The sequence below is a fragment of the Camelina sativa genome, chromosome 5 (assembly GCF_000633955.1).
Source record: "Camelina sativa cultivar DH55 chromosome 5, Cs, whole genome shotgun sequence".
Lineage (NCBI taxonomy): Eukaryota > Viridiplantae > Streptophyta > Magnoliopsida > Brassicales > Brassicaceae > Camelina > Camelina sativa.
The window spans coordinates 26,439,947-26,456,497 of NC_025689.1; the positions used below are offsets into that span (position 1 = coordinate 26,439,947).

Sequence of the window (16,551 nt, forward strand, 5' to 3'; positions counted from 1 at the left end):
AAACTTCCACAAGATAGCTTATTACAAAGTTAGCTTTTCGCTTAGCAATTCTCCACAGCAAATCATCAATACGAACGTAATAAAACAAACAAGTACCATACGTTCGCACATTCTGATTCACCGCGTCAAATGATTTGCAAGCCGCCAACTCAAACCTCTTGCCTTGTCTCCCTCAGCAAGCTTACCAAAACCTTGAATCATGCAACCCTGTCCATCTCCAATGAACGTAATCCAACATCGTCGCAACGATTAGATTATCTTGCCATGAAGGCTTCTCGTGAACTTATGTATCTGGCAAACATACCTTTCCCGGCTCAGACCTACTGTAACTCCCTTTCCTGGGACTCCAGCACCACCGGCCTCACAATCCTGGCAAAACAGCCACACATTCATAACCGCTTTGGTTCATAAAACCCTGACTCATTGGTCAACAAATCTAAAACTCGAGATTAATCCACCGTCAATCTATCGAGGTCTACATTCAATTGGATTGTTTATACTCACGTCCTAGGTATTGCTTGCTCCCAAATCCACCACCCTTAGGTCGCAACCTTCGAGCCATACCGATCTCACTCTCAGACCAGCGTCTTCGAGTTATACCGTCTCACTCTTAGAAGACAATCCTCAAGATCTCGGTATCATGGGAACTACTCATCCCCTCAGGGGAACATAATCCCCTCTGCCACTCTCGGAGCCCCAGCCCCTCGAGCTATTGGTATTCAGGAGAATCACCATCCCCTCAGGAGCAACAATCCTTAACCACTATAAACATCTCCCGACCAAAAATACCTCCTGTGGTCCAAGTACAACATTGCAATGTTACACCTGCCCACTCAATTTCTAATATCCAACTAGATTACCCACCAAACAGAGAAAATATCTGCTCCAACTACAAGTGTCCACCTATCCGCCTCTCTAGGCTCGATACCTCTCGAGAAAAATCTCGCACCGGCATCTACAACTGCTCCATCCTCCTAACATAAGATGGAAACTCCTCCACATCCGCAGCCCTCGGCTGCACCCCGCCACATGCGGTGCAACTTGAGTCTGCACTGGTACCCCTCTCGTTAACCGCTCCATCAGCACGCCAATAGATCTGCCAAGCGATCATCTCGACCCTGGGCTCCACCTGCTGCAACCCCACACCTGGGTTCCCAGCACCCCCGACATTCACACCGGCTAACCCTCTCTGGTCCCTCCTGATACGCTTGCGACCCTCTGACGTAGCTCCTCTTGGAACTCTGGACCACACACTCGCTGCCCTCGACCATGACCACGACCATGTCCCCGTCCACGACCAACAACTCAAACACCTTTAACCACTGCACTTCCAAGAACAGAGGCTAACAAGCATTCTTAACATAACACAGAAACACAAAAACACAAACTCACCATGGAATCACACTGTACGCCCGAAGAGGGTGTTCTAGGACTTCATGCCACACACAATTAACTAACTCACATAATCAATCAAAGCATGCAAATCCCAAACATCTACAGCACAAAGCCTAGTGAACCCAAACCTAGAACCGTAAGGGCTTTGATACCAAAATGAAAAGACCGACCTTTTTTTTTTAATAAATAATAAATAATTTATATATATATATATATATATATATATATATATATATAAACTACAACTAGTGGTCCCAAACCCATTAGCCACCTAACCACATTCACAATCAACAGCGGAATAACAAAACCAATGTCCAATAATAATCCAATAAGAATCCAATATCATAGCATAAGCAATATCCAAATACCAAACAACAAGAAACATGAAACCAGCAACCTAGCAATGTTTCTAATGACTCAACTCTAGCAACCTAACAATGCCAGACAACATCCATCGAGTCCCTAGAACATCCTCCTCTTCATTGCCTTGATTTCACGATCACACTTTGCCTTTACCTGCACCACAAACACAAATTGAGATGCATTAGTATTTGATAAAAACTCAGTGAGGCAATCCTCCGATATATTGGGCTATACACAAAAGCAATAAGATCTCTATATGCCACAATCAACAATCAATAAAACAAACCAGGCAATACACAATGCATGCAACATCCATCGTAGCTGAAAGAAGGGTGTCGACCGACACTAGATGGTGTCGATCGACACTAACAATCTGGTGTCGACTGACACCTTGCCCGACACTCTCGAAAACCCTAGTTTTTGTTGACCGACACCTCCACATGGTGTCGATCGACACTCGCCAAGGTCTCGAGCCGTCCTCGCGTTGGTGTCGACCGACACCCCAACTGGTGTCGACCGACACCGATGCCGAGCAGCGATTTCCTTCGATCAAAAACTCCGAAACTCGCCTCCAATCTTCTCCAATCCGCTCCATGCCTTCCTAGAAGCCAAACCCAGCCAAAGCAGCGACGAAATACCATAGAGAACTCAAAGAAACAACCACATAAGCACCAAACCACATAAAAACTAGAGATCTTAGCTTAGATAAGCCATGGTCATGCACTCACCTCTTTTGCAGGAAGATTCAGGCCAATAGCAACGAATCCAACCTTCCTAGCAAGCTTCTAGGTCCTTCCTAGCTTCCAATCTCACAAGAACAGCCAAGAAATCTCCCAATCTCTTCCCAAAAGCTCAAGAACACTTTTCCTCTCTTTGTTTCCTCAACAACGATAAACGGCGTACAAGACAAAAGCCAAAACCCTTCCTTTCATCGATTTCCACTTAAATAACCCGGTTCAATGGTTTTCCTAAAACCAAACCGAACCAAATCGATTAAAAACTCAATCTGGTCGAACCAGAAAATTAGTGGTGTCTACCGACAGTCTCTAGGTGTCGATCGACACCCATCCCCAAAAACAAATTTTTTGTTCGCGTATGTTACACATAGATAGGTATGATATTTTCAAGATATTAAAAAATTTGATATATGATATTTAGTAATTCTTAAACTTTTAAATTTTTATTAGAGATTAAATATTTAAAATATTTTAAACTTTAGATGTAGTTTAAATATTTGTAACATTGTTTTTAGAGTTGCATATTAATGACACTTTACTTTTTATAGAGTTTAAATAGTTATAATATTTTAAACTTTTTAAAGAGGTATTTATAATATTTTTAAACATTCTATAAAGTTTAAATATTTATAATATTTAAACTTTAAAATTTTTAATTTGCTAAAATAAATCAAATAAAACTTTTACATTTGGAAACCTGATAAATCAAGCTTCCTGCTAATTTATAGTTAAAAACATATTAGTTTTATTTATAATTTTTCTCAGCCTTTGCCTAAAATTTTTTAGCCGATGTGGGACGTTGTACATATTTCTTTTATTTCTATAGATTTTTTTTTCTTTTTTTTTTCTAAAAAATCTTAATAATATAGATTACTACTATATTTATATAAATGTCAATTAGTGAAATATCTAATTCTTATTGGTTGTTTTAAATTCTTATTGGTTGTTTTAAATCCTCTATAGACACCTTTAAGAGTTTATAGCTTCAACTTTTTATTAGTATAAATATAATATTTTAAAATTTCTATGGAGGTTAAGTAATTGTAATACTTTAAAACATTCTATGAAGTTTGAATATTTTTAATATTTGAACCTTTAAAAGTTTTAATATTTATAATATTTTAAACTTTTAAAATTTATAAATTATTTCGCTTAAACCCTTTTAGAAGCTAAGAAATTTTTAAAATTAATAAATTATAATATTTTGAAACCTTTTTAAAGCTAAGATTTTTAGAAGTTTCAATATTTATAATATTTTAAACTTTTTGAAGGTTTTGGAATATAATATTTGAACCTTTTAAAAAGTTTCAATGTATATAATATTTTAAACTATTAAAATTTAAAAATTATAATATTTAATATCTTTTTAAAAGCTAAGAATTTTTAAAAGTTTCAGTATTTATAATATTTAAACTTTTAAATTTTAAAATATTATAATATTTTTTTGAAATTTTTAAAGTTTTAGTTTGATCAAATAAAAAATTGGATCAAACCGAATAGAACTTTTAAACTTGGACGCCTGATAAATCAAGCTTTACTGCTCATTCGTTGTTATAAGCATATTAATCTTATTTATACTGGTTATGAACCATTGTATAAAAAATTTCTAGCCGATGTGGGACGTTGTAAATAATTATTTTATTTCCATAAATTAAACAATTCTGGAAATTTTAAAAATGTTAGTGAATGATATGTCAAATCCTGATAGGTTGTTTAGAATAATTCTTAATATAGAAAATTCTGGAAATTTAGAAAATGTTAATGAGTGACATGTCAAATCCCGATAGATTGTTTAAAATTCTATGTGGACGCCTTAAGGAGCTTATAGCTTCAACTTTTATTTAGTACTAGGATAGTACCCGCGCTACGCCGCGGGGTTATTTTTTTGTATATTTTTTTGTTATATATATTTTTATGTTTGTTGTTTGTATGTTGTTTTGTAATTTTAGTTTTTTTTAGATTTCTCATCACAACTCATACAACCTATGCACAATCATTATAAATTCAAAAATTTCAAAATAGACTAACATGTATAGATAGATATTTAAGAAGTCCCTCCTCATAAAGCTAAGGACTACAAATCACTGTTAAAAGTAACTCATATTTGCTAATGCCTTTATAAGACAATACTCATAAATTCATAATACATTCAAGCTCATAGTTCAGTCTTCTGTGAAAAATAAATCACTATCCATCATTATATAAATTCAAATAATAAACTCAACATACTCCACTTCTAATAAGGAGAGTTCAAAAGCATAGTCTCATATAATAAAACTTTGAAGATTCCATCAGAAGATCCAAAATAAGATTTGCAAATCACTAATCCAGATAATTCAAACACATCATAGAAATTTCTACAACATAGACAATTGTCGAGCATATACTCAACAACTATTGAAAAGTAAATAAAGAAAAAGATTATTGTATATCCGCAAATATCACCTTCACCTTAACATTAATTTGTTGGAGACTTACAGCTTGGTTCTCCATAAACAAAAACATATATTCATGTATGTTCAGTGTCACTTTATGATCTCATTGGTGACTGGAGGAACATCGACCTTTGTTCCGAACATACAAGAACTACAAAAACCTAGTCTCTACGCTGGGAGATATTTTTATAAATTCGTTTATGTTATTATATATAATTTGTAGTAATTAAATAAAATTTAGTATTTAATGTTTTACCTTTACTTAGAGCATGTGCAATGGAGAGAACCTCTGTTAGTCTCTCAAATATTTTATTTTATTAAATTTTTTATAATTTTATTTTTATTTAAACTTTAAACTCTAAATAAAATATATCACCAATTATGTTTAAACATGTGTCAAATGAATCTCTCATAAGGTTCTCAAATTCTCTCATTTGAAAGATTCACAATTTTCTCTTTCTTACTTTTTCAATGTTTTATATTTTTTTATGAGTGAGAGACTCATTGAGAGACTACCAATGCAAATGCTCTTAGATTGTAGTGTCTTTTGCTTATCGGAATTAATTTTTTATTTACATGGCTAAATTTTCTAATTATAATTATATTCTCCATTTGTAATGAGAAAAATAATGTTGCAAACGTAAAAATATAATATATTTTTCAATTGGTAATTATTGTTTTTCTTTATTCTGATATGTTAAAATTGTTTAGTGAATACAAAGCTTTTAGTTACTGAGCTTATATATTTTTGTGAAACCGATTCAATATATTTCTAGGAGATAGCTTCATCGTGATATTTTTATAAGAACACGAACCACATATATGCACCATATTATGTTTTAACATAGTTTTTTTTTTTTTTGTAAACACATTTTTATAAAGAACACACATTATGTGGACACATCAAATTTATATTTTATATCATAACAATTTAATAATAACAACTCCATTTTTAATATAATTTTTTTTTTGTAAACACCATTTTTTGAAAACACATATTACCTAGACACATCAAATTCATATTTTAAATTTTTAACTAAGTTTTGGAAAATAGCTTTGCTCAGTTCAATAATTAACTAAACCGATCTAACAATTTAGTAATAACAACTCCAATTTTTAACTAAAATAAAAAAACATAGCAACTCCATTTACGATCTCATGAATCCGATTCAATAACTCATTCCAAGTCTAATTTAATAACCTCAAGATCACAAGATTCACAACCAACATCATGACTGCGCACTAACAAACCAAAGCACCACTTCGACAAACCCACTCAAAACACTGAAACATAGATTAGCTCAGTCACTCATTCACTCATTTTCAAACAGGGCAAGTGATATAAGCCTGTGTTTTTGCTCAAAAAAACAGTAGAAATTATTGAACGATTCACTTGTCAAATCTCACTTTCTTTTCAATTGTTCATTACAACAGTAGTAGCTCAGGTCAATGTTATGGAGACTTTTGGTCCACCACAACTTATGCTCTATTTATCAATACAAGTCGCCCTGGGCGTTCGGTGTCTTCGGATTATGGTTGTTCGGTTTAGAAAAAATTCAGTTTTTTCAAAGCCCTACCGAATAGACCCAAATTAAAATTTGGTTCGGGTCGGTTTGTTCGGGTCGGTTTTTGGGTTTAAAATCAATTCCGAACTAAACTGAATTGATTTTTTTCCTCGGTTTATTCGGTTAACCGACAATAAATTGCAAATTCATGAAAAAAATTACAAGCTATTAAACAAATTGAAAACTAAAAAATCAAGTTCATGAAGATAAATTACAAACTCATTATCAAAATTCTACAACAAATTACAAAAATTACGGTTATGAGGCCGTTCGTTCAGGCCATTCAACGAGATCTGTTTGTAGCCAGCTGCAAAGAACACAAACTGAGAATCAATAATATACTCTGAATTCTTATGTTATACAATTATACAACTCTAACTTCGATTTTAACCACAAAAACAAAGATCCACAAAGTTTTAGTTACAAAAAAACAAATACATCACCTCACAAACTCAAACATACATAAAAGCAAAAAAATCAGAGATTTGAAGCATAAAAAACCAAGGACAATCATAAGATTAAGAATGTTTAAATTAGAGAGAGAGTTTTTTACCTCAGGAAGAAAGATTTGGGAGGAAAGACATCAGCAGCGACTGTAAATGAAGAAAAAAAAGTGAGTGTATGAGAAAAAATTACTTATATCCTTTAGGGTTAGGTTTTGTAATAGATAATGGGCCTTCGAATATTGTTATTATTGGGCCAAATAAAAACAAATTGGAATAATTGATAATGGACTCAAATTAAATAAATAAAAAATCAGTTTTACAGCCCAAATAATAAAACAGATTAGGTTTTCTCTTTAAATCGAGCTTATCAAACATGGTGGCCGCCCTCGTCATCTTTCTCATCGCACACAATCACATAACCAGGTAACTACAAAGATGAAGAAGAACATGTAGTGATGATTGTATATAACCGATCGGTACCGATTACCGAACCGAGCCAAACCGAATTCCGATTTCCCATATTTATTTCACCGAACGGTTAGGTTGAATCTCTTCGGTTTGCGCCGATAACCGAAAATATCGGGTTGATCGGTTCGTTTTGATCGGTTTTTGCCGAACGCCCAGGGCGAAATACAAGTATCAAATTCAGATGTAATTTGAGATTTCACTCTATGTGTGTTTGCATTTGGAAATAAACATGGTGTCTCAATAATGTAGACTACAAAGCTTGAGCAGCTCTGCTGAATGTTGCTTCAACGCTGCAGCAAAGTAACAACTTTGCAACAAGACATACCTCAACACCAAGAGGCGAACATTCTTCTTGTAATTACCAAAAGATGTAAACTACAGACTTGGTAAAAAAGATGTAATTTTTCTTTTTACCAAAAGTATAGTATATATAAAAAAGTTTAGTGTAGTGGTATAAAATAAGAAGTCTTATGATTTATTCATAGCCACATATAAAGAGATGTCGATGATATTTTGCAACACTCTATACTCTTTTTCTCTCTCGCCGTTAACTCCAACTCGAACAAACTCATCTCCACCGGAAATTCATGGAGTTCCCGTACGTATCACCCATGCGCAGGCAGCTTATGGTTGATCTCATGTCGACGCTGGAGGATCGCCTCCAATCGCATCTCTTTCCCTGTATCCTCCCACCTGATGTACGAAACTTAAAGAGCCCTAACGGCTCCGCCGAAGCATCTGTTCATATCAGATCCGGTGATAAATCATCTTCGGTAACACTGCAACGATTCCTCTGTTTTTTTTTGGTTATTAGATTTCAAAATTGGAAAAAATACTTTTGTTCCTTCGAGGGAAACCTAGTTGGTAAATATTGTGAATCACCGAATATAGTGCTTAGCTGTATTAATTATTATAATTTGATAGGTTAACCATTTTAATTGATATGTCATTCTCTCTGCTTCAATACAAAAGCTGATGTGTCAAAAGAGGAGAATAACATACATTATTGTACTTTTATTGTATTGATAATTTGACAGTATATTAACTATTTCGTATATTTTTTTGAAACTAAAAAAAAAGTAAACTACATATTATTTTTTAATATATACATTTATAAATTCTAAAACCCCAATGCAAAATACAATTCAAACTAGAGAAATAGTTACTTTCCACTAAACCACTAACATCACTAGTTCATAACTTATCTTTGTTGTCTTGTTTTTTTGTTCTTAAATCATCACATATATATCGGTTACAATTTAAAAAAACAGAATTACACTTAAATCATTTTAATATAATAGATAAATTGTCTTTTGTTCTTAACCACACATTTATCAGTTACAAGCCCATACAACTTTTCAATAAAAATTTAATAAAAATGTTAAATAATAAAATATTGACCCAAACCACATCTTTGAAGGAAAATAAAATATATTAGTTGTCCATTCAGTCACGATTTTATCAAAGCTGTGAGATTTTATTTTTCTCTTTTTTTGTAGATATTTTTTCATTTAATACAGTTTTGAAAAAAGAGGCTCCACTTTTCAACTTCCCCCAAATATTTTCAAAACCCGCCTCACTCTCTTCCTCCTCTCTCCTTTTATAATTTCCCCCAAATCATCTTCGGTAACACTGCATCTGTTCATATCAGATCCGGTGATAAATCATCTCTAGTCTCACACTCGTTTCAACAATGGCGATTGAGATTATAAGGATTGAACAGAGGAAGAAGATGAACACAGAGTCGAGCAAGAACTAGAGAGAGAATGACGAAAGAGCTGAGCTTAGAGAGAGAAAGTTTGTTATTCTCATTAATCTGTAAAATGTATGATTACAGCTGTATATGTACTAGATTAGGATTAAGTAAAAGGAAGCTTAATCCTACATAAACTATACAATATATAAACCAGTTAATTAATCCCGGTTCACTATACTCTGATACACCCCCCTCAAACCTTTCAATCCGGATCCATAGAAGGATTGTAAAGGTTTGACAAACCCATTCGATGAAATAAAGAATGGAATTGTCGTGTCTGCAAAGGCTTAGTCAGGATATCAGCAAGTTGGTTCTCTGTTCCAATGTGCAGTGTCTTCAGGATCCCAAGCTTGATCTGATCTCGCACAATATGGCAATCAATCTCTATGTGCTTCGTTTTTTCATGGAACACTGGATTTGTGGCAATGTACACTGCAGATTTGTTGTCACAGAAGAGCTTAGCAATCGAGGTAACTGGAGCTCGAAAATCCCGAAGAAGTTGCTGAATCCATAGGACCTCCCGAGTAACCTCAGCCATGCTCCTATACTCAGACTCTGTACTGCTATGGCTCGCAACATGCTGTTTCTTGGATTTCCAAGAAACAAGTGACTTACCAATGTAAACACAAAATCCAGTAATCGAACGCCTTGTATCAGTGCAGGTTCCCCAATCCGCATCCGCAAAAGCATTCACACAAGTCTCATTAGATGTAGAGTAGAACAGACCTTGACCTGGACTACCTTTGATGTACTTGAGAATCCGATGTGCAGCTTGCATATGAGCATCAGTAGGGAATTGTAAGAACTGACTGAGATGATGTACCGCAAATGTGATGTCAGGTCTTGTGATCGTGAGGTAAAGAAGGCGTCCAATAATCTCCCTGTAAGGCCGTGCCGAATCCAAAAGAGTACTTGTGTCCTTCGTAAGGTGAACATATGGATCCATGGGAACAATAGCCGGCTTGCACGCTAATAATCCAGTGTTCTCCAGTAAGTCCAGAGCATACTATCGCTGACAAACAGATATACCCTTGCTCGTTCTTGCTATCTCCAGCCCAAGAAAAAATCGCAGAGGACCAAGTCCTTGATTTTAAAAGCGCGAGCAAAGACAGCCTTAAGTGCAGCCAAATCCTCAGCATTATTACTAGCAATAGCAATGTCATCAACATACACTAAGACTGCTAGAAAACTGGTTGCTGTGAACTTAACAAATAAAGATGTATCTACCTGAGATTGTAAGAATCCATCATCAAGTAAGACTGAGGTAAACAAGCGATTCCACTGCCTAGAAGCTTGTTTTAACCCATATATTGACTTACGAAGGCGGCATACAGCATTCGGAGGTAAGACTTGTGAATTACCTGGAGTATAGCCTTGAGGTAAACTCATATATATCTCCTCATCAAGTTCACTGTGCAGAAATGCATTAGAGACGTCCATTTGAGATAACTCCCATCCATGTGTAGCCGCCAGTTCTAACATAAGTTTGACACTCGTTAGCTTCGCCTCAGGAGAGAAAGTCTCATTGAAATCAACACCTTCTTGCTGAGTATATCCCTTCCACCAAACGTGCCTTATACCTCTCAATAGTATCATCAGAATTATATTTGATGGTAAATACCCATTTACAGCCAACAACATTCTTTCCAGGGGGTAAAGAAGTAACATACCAGGTTCCATTTATCTCCATCGCATCCAATTCCTCATTAACGGTACCTTTCCATATATCAGACACCATGGCTTCTTCAAAGGTCTTTGGTTCAGTCTCCATTGAATAGGATAAGATATAGGAACAATAATTTGGGTTGAAGCGATCATATGATAGAACAGAAGATAGTGGATATGATGTAGTATTATTAGGGGGAAGAATAGAGGAAATATTAGCCAATGCACAATGATACTCAGATAAGTAACTAGGGGCTTTAGCATTCCGTTTTGGTCTCTCCGTAGGTAAAGAAGCAGATGTAGTATCTGGTAAAACAGTAACTGGTTCCCTATGTTTCCTAGTCTCCCTATTTTCCCTAGTTGGCATTGATGAAGATGATGAATGTGCAGAATGCGGTGCAGAAATAACAGTATCAGGTAAGCCAGTCGATGTAATAGATGAAGATGGCATGTCAGGAACAAAAGGAATTGGATGTGGCAAGATGGTATGTGAGAATATATCATCTATATGTTTTCCAGCATCAAGATATGGAAAAATATGCTCATGAAAGATAACATTGCGACTAATGGAAATCACATTTGTAGCTAAGTCTAAAACTTTATATCCTTTGTACCCAGAAGGGTATCCTAAGAAAACACTAGACTGTGCTCGTGGTGTAAATTTTGTTCTATCCTTTTGTAAAGTGCTAACATAGCAAAGACAACCAAAAGATTTAAGAGCTGTATAATCCGGTTTCTTATGCATTAAATTTTCAAAAGGAGAAACATTATCAAGTAAAGGAATTGGTATTCGATTTATAATGTAAGCAGCAGTAGTAATGCAATCACTCCAATAGACAAGAGGAACATTTGATTGAAAAAGTAAGGCTCTAGCCACATTTAACAAGTGTTGATGTTTTCTTTCTACTACAGAATTTTGTTGTGGAGTGTATGCACAAGAAAAGAAATGAAACATGCCATGTTCTTTTATAAGGTCTTTGAAAGCTAATTCTGGAGCTTTATCAGTTCAAATTGCTTTTATTTTTGTACTAAATTGTGTTGCAATAAGCTTCATAAACGCAGGAAAAACATGAGTAACTTCACTTTTATTTTTCAACATATATATCCAAGTCACTCTTGTACAATCATCAACTATTGTAAGAAAATATCTATATCCTTCTATAGACTCAACTGAAAAGGGATCCCATATATCTAGATGTAGCAAATCAAACGGTTTTTCAGAGACATGATTATGAAAAGGAAAAGATAATCGTTTTAGTTTAGCTAATGGACATATTGAACAATGATCTAGACTCGAGACACTTGTTTTATTAATAGAAAGATTACTAGACATAAGCTGTAACTTGGCGTTTGAAGGATGCCCAAGGCGTTGATGCCAAAGAATTCCTTCATCCACTAAGGATCCAGAGACTTGATTGATGACAGGAGACTTAGCAGGTGTAGATAGGGAGTGTTCATTCAAGATGTAAAGATTGTGAAAAAGGTTAGCACTCCCAATCATCCATCCCTGAGAAGACTCCTGTAAAAAACATGATGTAGGGTAAAAATGAGCAGAGCATTGATTATCATGCAATAAAGTCGAAACACTAATGAGATTAAAACGAAAAGATGGAACATAAAAGACATTGTAAAGAATCAATGAATCGGATAAATGAATGGTGCCAGTTTGGTTAATAGGAAGTCTAGTTCCATTGGGTAGAGCTACTGTAATGCCAGAAACTAAAGAAGTTTCCCTAAACTTAGAGAGGTCACAACAAACATGACTAGTTGCCCCACTATCAATTATCCAAGCACCATTAGGCAAAGCACTATGAAGAGAAGATAGAAGATGGTGTTTATATGTGAGATTACTATTCTCATATCTAAGATTAGAAGAGATATTAAAGACTGTACCAGAAGACGATTGAGGAGCCATGACCCCTGAATGCGTGATAATTGATTGACCATTGGTTCTGTAACCTGAACTCGAGAGAGTTGACTAATCAGGTCTTGGGCTTGACTTTGAGTCAGCTGGCTCACATCCAAGTTAAAAGCATTAACAGGAGCAAGAGGATAATACGGCATGCCTCCATCAACTTGAACATTCGCTACCATCCTTGGTTGTGATGTACCAGATCTTGGACCAAAACTCTGATTAGTAGATTGCCCTTGGTTATAGAATTGACCTTGATTATTCTGATTAGCCTGACCACGAGGCACAAAAGAAGGTCTCTGAGTATTCTGTCCTTGACCTGAGCTATTCTGATTCGGATACTTGAAACCAGGTGGATAACCATGAACCTTAAAACACGTTTGAATCGTGTGTCCCATCTTCCCACAATGGATACACATAGGTCTATTACTCCTTGGTCGAAAAGTATTATAAGCTGCCACATACTCATACGGTTCCACCACATACGATCCATGGGCAGGATCACCTTCATAACTACCAGTAGCTTGAAAAGCTACATTATCAGACTTCACAAGAGGTTTGAGAGAAACAGTTCGTTGCCTTTCATCTTGAGTGACCATATTGTATGCTTCCTCCATACTTGGTATTGGTTTCAGCATCAAGATATGCCTTCTCGTCTGTTCGTAACTCTCATTTAACCCCATCAAGAATTTGGTTACTCTACTACGATCCTGTAAACGTTCCCAAAGAACTGCCGCATTACATTCACAGCCACCACAAGTGCAAACAGGAAGCTCTATGTAGTTCTTGTACTCTTCCCATAGCGTTACTAATTCAGTGTAGTATGCACTTACATCTAAAGAACCTTGTTGAATACAAGTAAGCCTCTGTTCAATCTCGTAAACATGAGGTGCATCATCTTGTTTAAAACGAGACAAGAGATTGTTCCAGATACCTTCTACAGTCGAGATGTATAACAAACTAGCTCCAATCTTCTTTGAAACTGAATTCATTAACCAAGTAGATACCATATCGTTGCAGCGAGACCAAGAACCATGACTCGGATGATCAGCAGGAGGTTTCAGAATCGAACCATCAACAAATCCCAATTTATTCCTAACATTCAAACCCATCCGTACTGATCTACGCCAAGAATGAGAATATGAACCCGAAGCAAGTCGATCCGAAACTAATTGCAACCCAGCATGATCAGTACTATGAAGAAAATAGGGATTCTCGTAGAGATCCGTACCTGAATCACCCAGATTTCGCGAATTTTGATTCGTCGTAGTAGTCGGACGTTGATTTGATCCCATATTGATGAAGAATCAAATTGATTATAAGAGATTGTTCCGATTGAAAGCAAAATAAGAATCGGGAAAACAATTAGGTCAAAGAAAGAAGAACTCAGAGAGAATCGTATGTGAACACGAGTTGAAGAATCGCTAATACGATGAAACAACAAAAATCAAAAAAGAAAGAGATGATGGAAGAGATGACGTGAATGAGAATAAGCTCAGCTGAAGAAGCGCTCATGATCGATTGTGCTCTAATACCATATCAGGATTGAACAGAGGAAGAAGATGAACACAGAGTCGAGCAAGAACTAGAGAGAGAGTGACGAAAGAGCTGAGCTTAGAGAGAGAAAGTTTGTTATTCTCATTAATCTGTAAAATGTATGATTACAGCTGTATATGTACTAGATTAGGATTAAGTAAAAGGAAGCTTAATCCTACATAAACTATACAATATATAAACCAGTTAATTAATCCCGGTTCACTATACTCTGATAGAGATTCAGGTTCCCTGCAACGGAGACGGTGTGTGTATGCGGTGCAAGGCCACTCCACCAGCGGAAGAGTCGCTCACGTGCAGCACGTGCGTCACTCCATGGCACGTGGCGTGTCTCCTCCCCGAATCGCTCGTTTCTTCTACCGGAGAGTGGCAGTGTCCCGATTGTTCGGGCAATGTCGTTGAATCCGTCGTTCCGGTTTCCGGAACCGCCGGCGGTTCGGTTCTTGTAGCAGCGGTCCGTGCGATCGAGGCTGATGTGATGTTGACTGAAGCTCAGAAAGCAAAAAAAAGGCAAAAACTCATGAGTGGTGGTTCTAGTGGTGGTGACGATGTAGAAGACGACAAGAAGAAGGAGAAGAGCGATGATGAAGATATCTGTTGCTCTATTTGCATTAAATTGCCAGAAAGACCTGTCACGGTTAGTTTCGTTCTCATCGATTTTGTTAATAACTCTTTAGATCTTGAGATTAGTATTGAATATGTATGCTTGTGATTGTGTTTGAGTCTTGCTTAAGCTGCGATGATTAGTAGAGTAGGAGACTGATGTGATTTATTGTGTACTTTGTGGTTGTAGACACCGTGTGGTCACAACTTCTGCTTGAAATGTTTTGAGAAATGGGTAGGTCAAGGGAATCTAACTTGTATGACATGCCGAGGAAAGATTCCAAAACATGTGGCGCAACTTAGCTCTAGTCTCTGCTATCCTTTTAGCAAAGGCACAGCATTTCATCCGGAACCAGCACAGGCCTGACAAGTGATCATTTTGGTCCGATTACAGCAGATAATGATCCCACTAGAAAGAAATCTTGGGCTGACAGGCAAGATTGTAGGCAGTGGGGAGCGCATTTCCCTCATGTCTCTGGAATCGCTGGGCAATCGGGTTTTGGAGCTCAGTCAGTTGCTCTCTCTGGAGGGTACCTAGATGATGAAGACCATGGTGAATGGTTCCTCTACACTGGAAGGTTAGCTTTATATCTCTCATGTCCTTTGATGCTTGGACTATGGCTATTCTTGTAGAAATATTTGTCTTAATGTCTTTGGATGTGTGTTGCTGTGGTGGAAGGGATCTCACTGGAACAAGAGAACTAGCAAGATACAGTCTTTTGACCAGACATTTGCGAAAATGAATGAAGCTCTAAGAATTAGTTGCAAAATGGGCTATCCTGTCAGAGTTGTCAGGTGAGTTGGGATGTTCCTTTGTCAAATTTTGCTTCATGTATTGAACAAGAATAGATAGTTTGTCACTTTGTCATAGGGCTGCGCTCAGCTAAGCTTGCCGTACTTATTTCTCGATTTTACAGGGTGCTCTTTTCTAGTTTATCCTCATTCATCGATAATACTCTGAGAACAATGTTATCCTGACTCTTCAATTTTCAGGTCTCACAAGGAAAAGCGTTCTGCATATGCCCCTGAGAAAGGAGTGAGATATGATGGTGTTTACAGAATTGAGAAGTGCTGGCGAAAAGTTGGAATAGAGGTTCAAAATAAATAGATAACTTTCTGAATTGTTCACCTAATACTTTTTGAGCTGGATTGTCTTTTTTCTGACCTACTCATCTGTTTTCCATAGGGTACTTTTAAGGTCTGTCGTTACCTGTTTGTTAGATGTGACAATGAGGCAGCTCCATGGGCCAGGTTTGATATATATATTTTTTTTCGGAATGTGCCTTATTTCTGTATTTGCTATATTCAATGCCTCATGAGGTTTTGAACTATACTGCAGTGATGACCTTGGTGATCGTCCAAGGCCATTGCCTGTTATTCCTGAGCTCAAGAAAGCTACTGACCTGTTTGTGAGAAAGGAGAAGCCATCATGGGATTTTGATGTTCGTTAAAGCCTTTCTTTTTTTTGATCAGATACCAAAATATTCAATATTTGTAACCCCTTTTCCCTTATGCCTGCGTATACATTTTTCATTGATTAGGAAGCTGATGGTCGTTGGAAATGGATGAAGTCTCCACCTGCTAGTAGAAAGTGTATTGCTGCTCTGGATCCTGAGTATAGGAAGATCGTTAGGAAAAGAGGAAAGAATTCT

General features: G+C 36.3%; 2 protein-coding genes and 1 long non-coding RNA gene across 3 annotated transcripts in view; 1 reads left to right on the plus strand and 2 right to left on the minus strand.

The window, feature by feature from the left end:
- On the minus strand, nt 6,574-7,097 carry LOC104787618. The gene is made up of 2 exons (XR_767994.2): nt 7,049-7,097; nt 6,574-6,802 (listed from the first exon to the last, which is right to left on the minus strand). It is a non-coding gene; the product is annotated as an uncharacterized LOC104787618 (long non-coding RNA).
- LOC109133115 (uncharacterized mitochondrial protein AtMg00810-like) lies at nt 9,344-10,121 on the minus strand. The gene has a single exon (XM_019246032.1). The coding sequence runs from the start codon at nt 10,109-10,111 to the stop codon at nt 9,368-9,370; it is 744 nt and encodes a 247-aa protein (XP_019101577.1). The 5' UTR covers nt 10,112-10,121; the 3' UTR covers nt 9,344-9,367.
- The window catches only part of LOC104789601 (E3 ubiquitin-protein ligase ORTHRUS 1-like), a 6,187-nt gene continuing 4,137 nt past the window's right edge, over nt 14,502-16,551 (plus strand). Inside the window, exons 1-7 of the mRNA XM_019245380.1 lie at nt 14,502-14,933; nt 15,090-15,477; nt 15,579-15,694; nt 15,893-15,992; nt 16,086-16,150; nt 16,239-16,341; nt 16,441-16,550. Coding sequence (XP_019100925.1) covers nt 15,457-15,477; nt 15,579-15,694; nt 15,893-15,992; nt 16,086-16,150; nt 16,239-16,341; nt 16,441-16,550 — 515 coding nt within the window. The 5' untranslated portion in view covers nt 14,502-14,933; nt 15,090-15,456. The remainder of the gene's footprint in view (nt 14,934-15,089; nt 15,478-15,578; nt 15,695-15,892; nt 15,993-16,085; nt 16,151-16,238; nt 16,342-16,440; nt 16,551) is intronic.

Bases quoted from the DNA above. Each gene is read 5' to 3' on its own strand.
- LOC109133115 (XM_019246032.1), bottom strand. From the start codon at position 10,111: ATGGATCCATATGTTCACCTTACGAAGGACACAAGTACTCTTTTGGAT.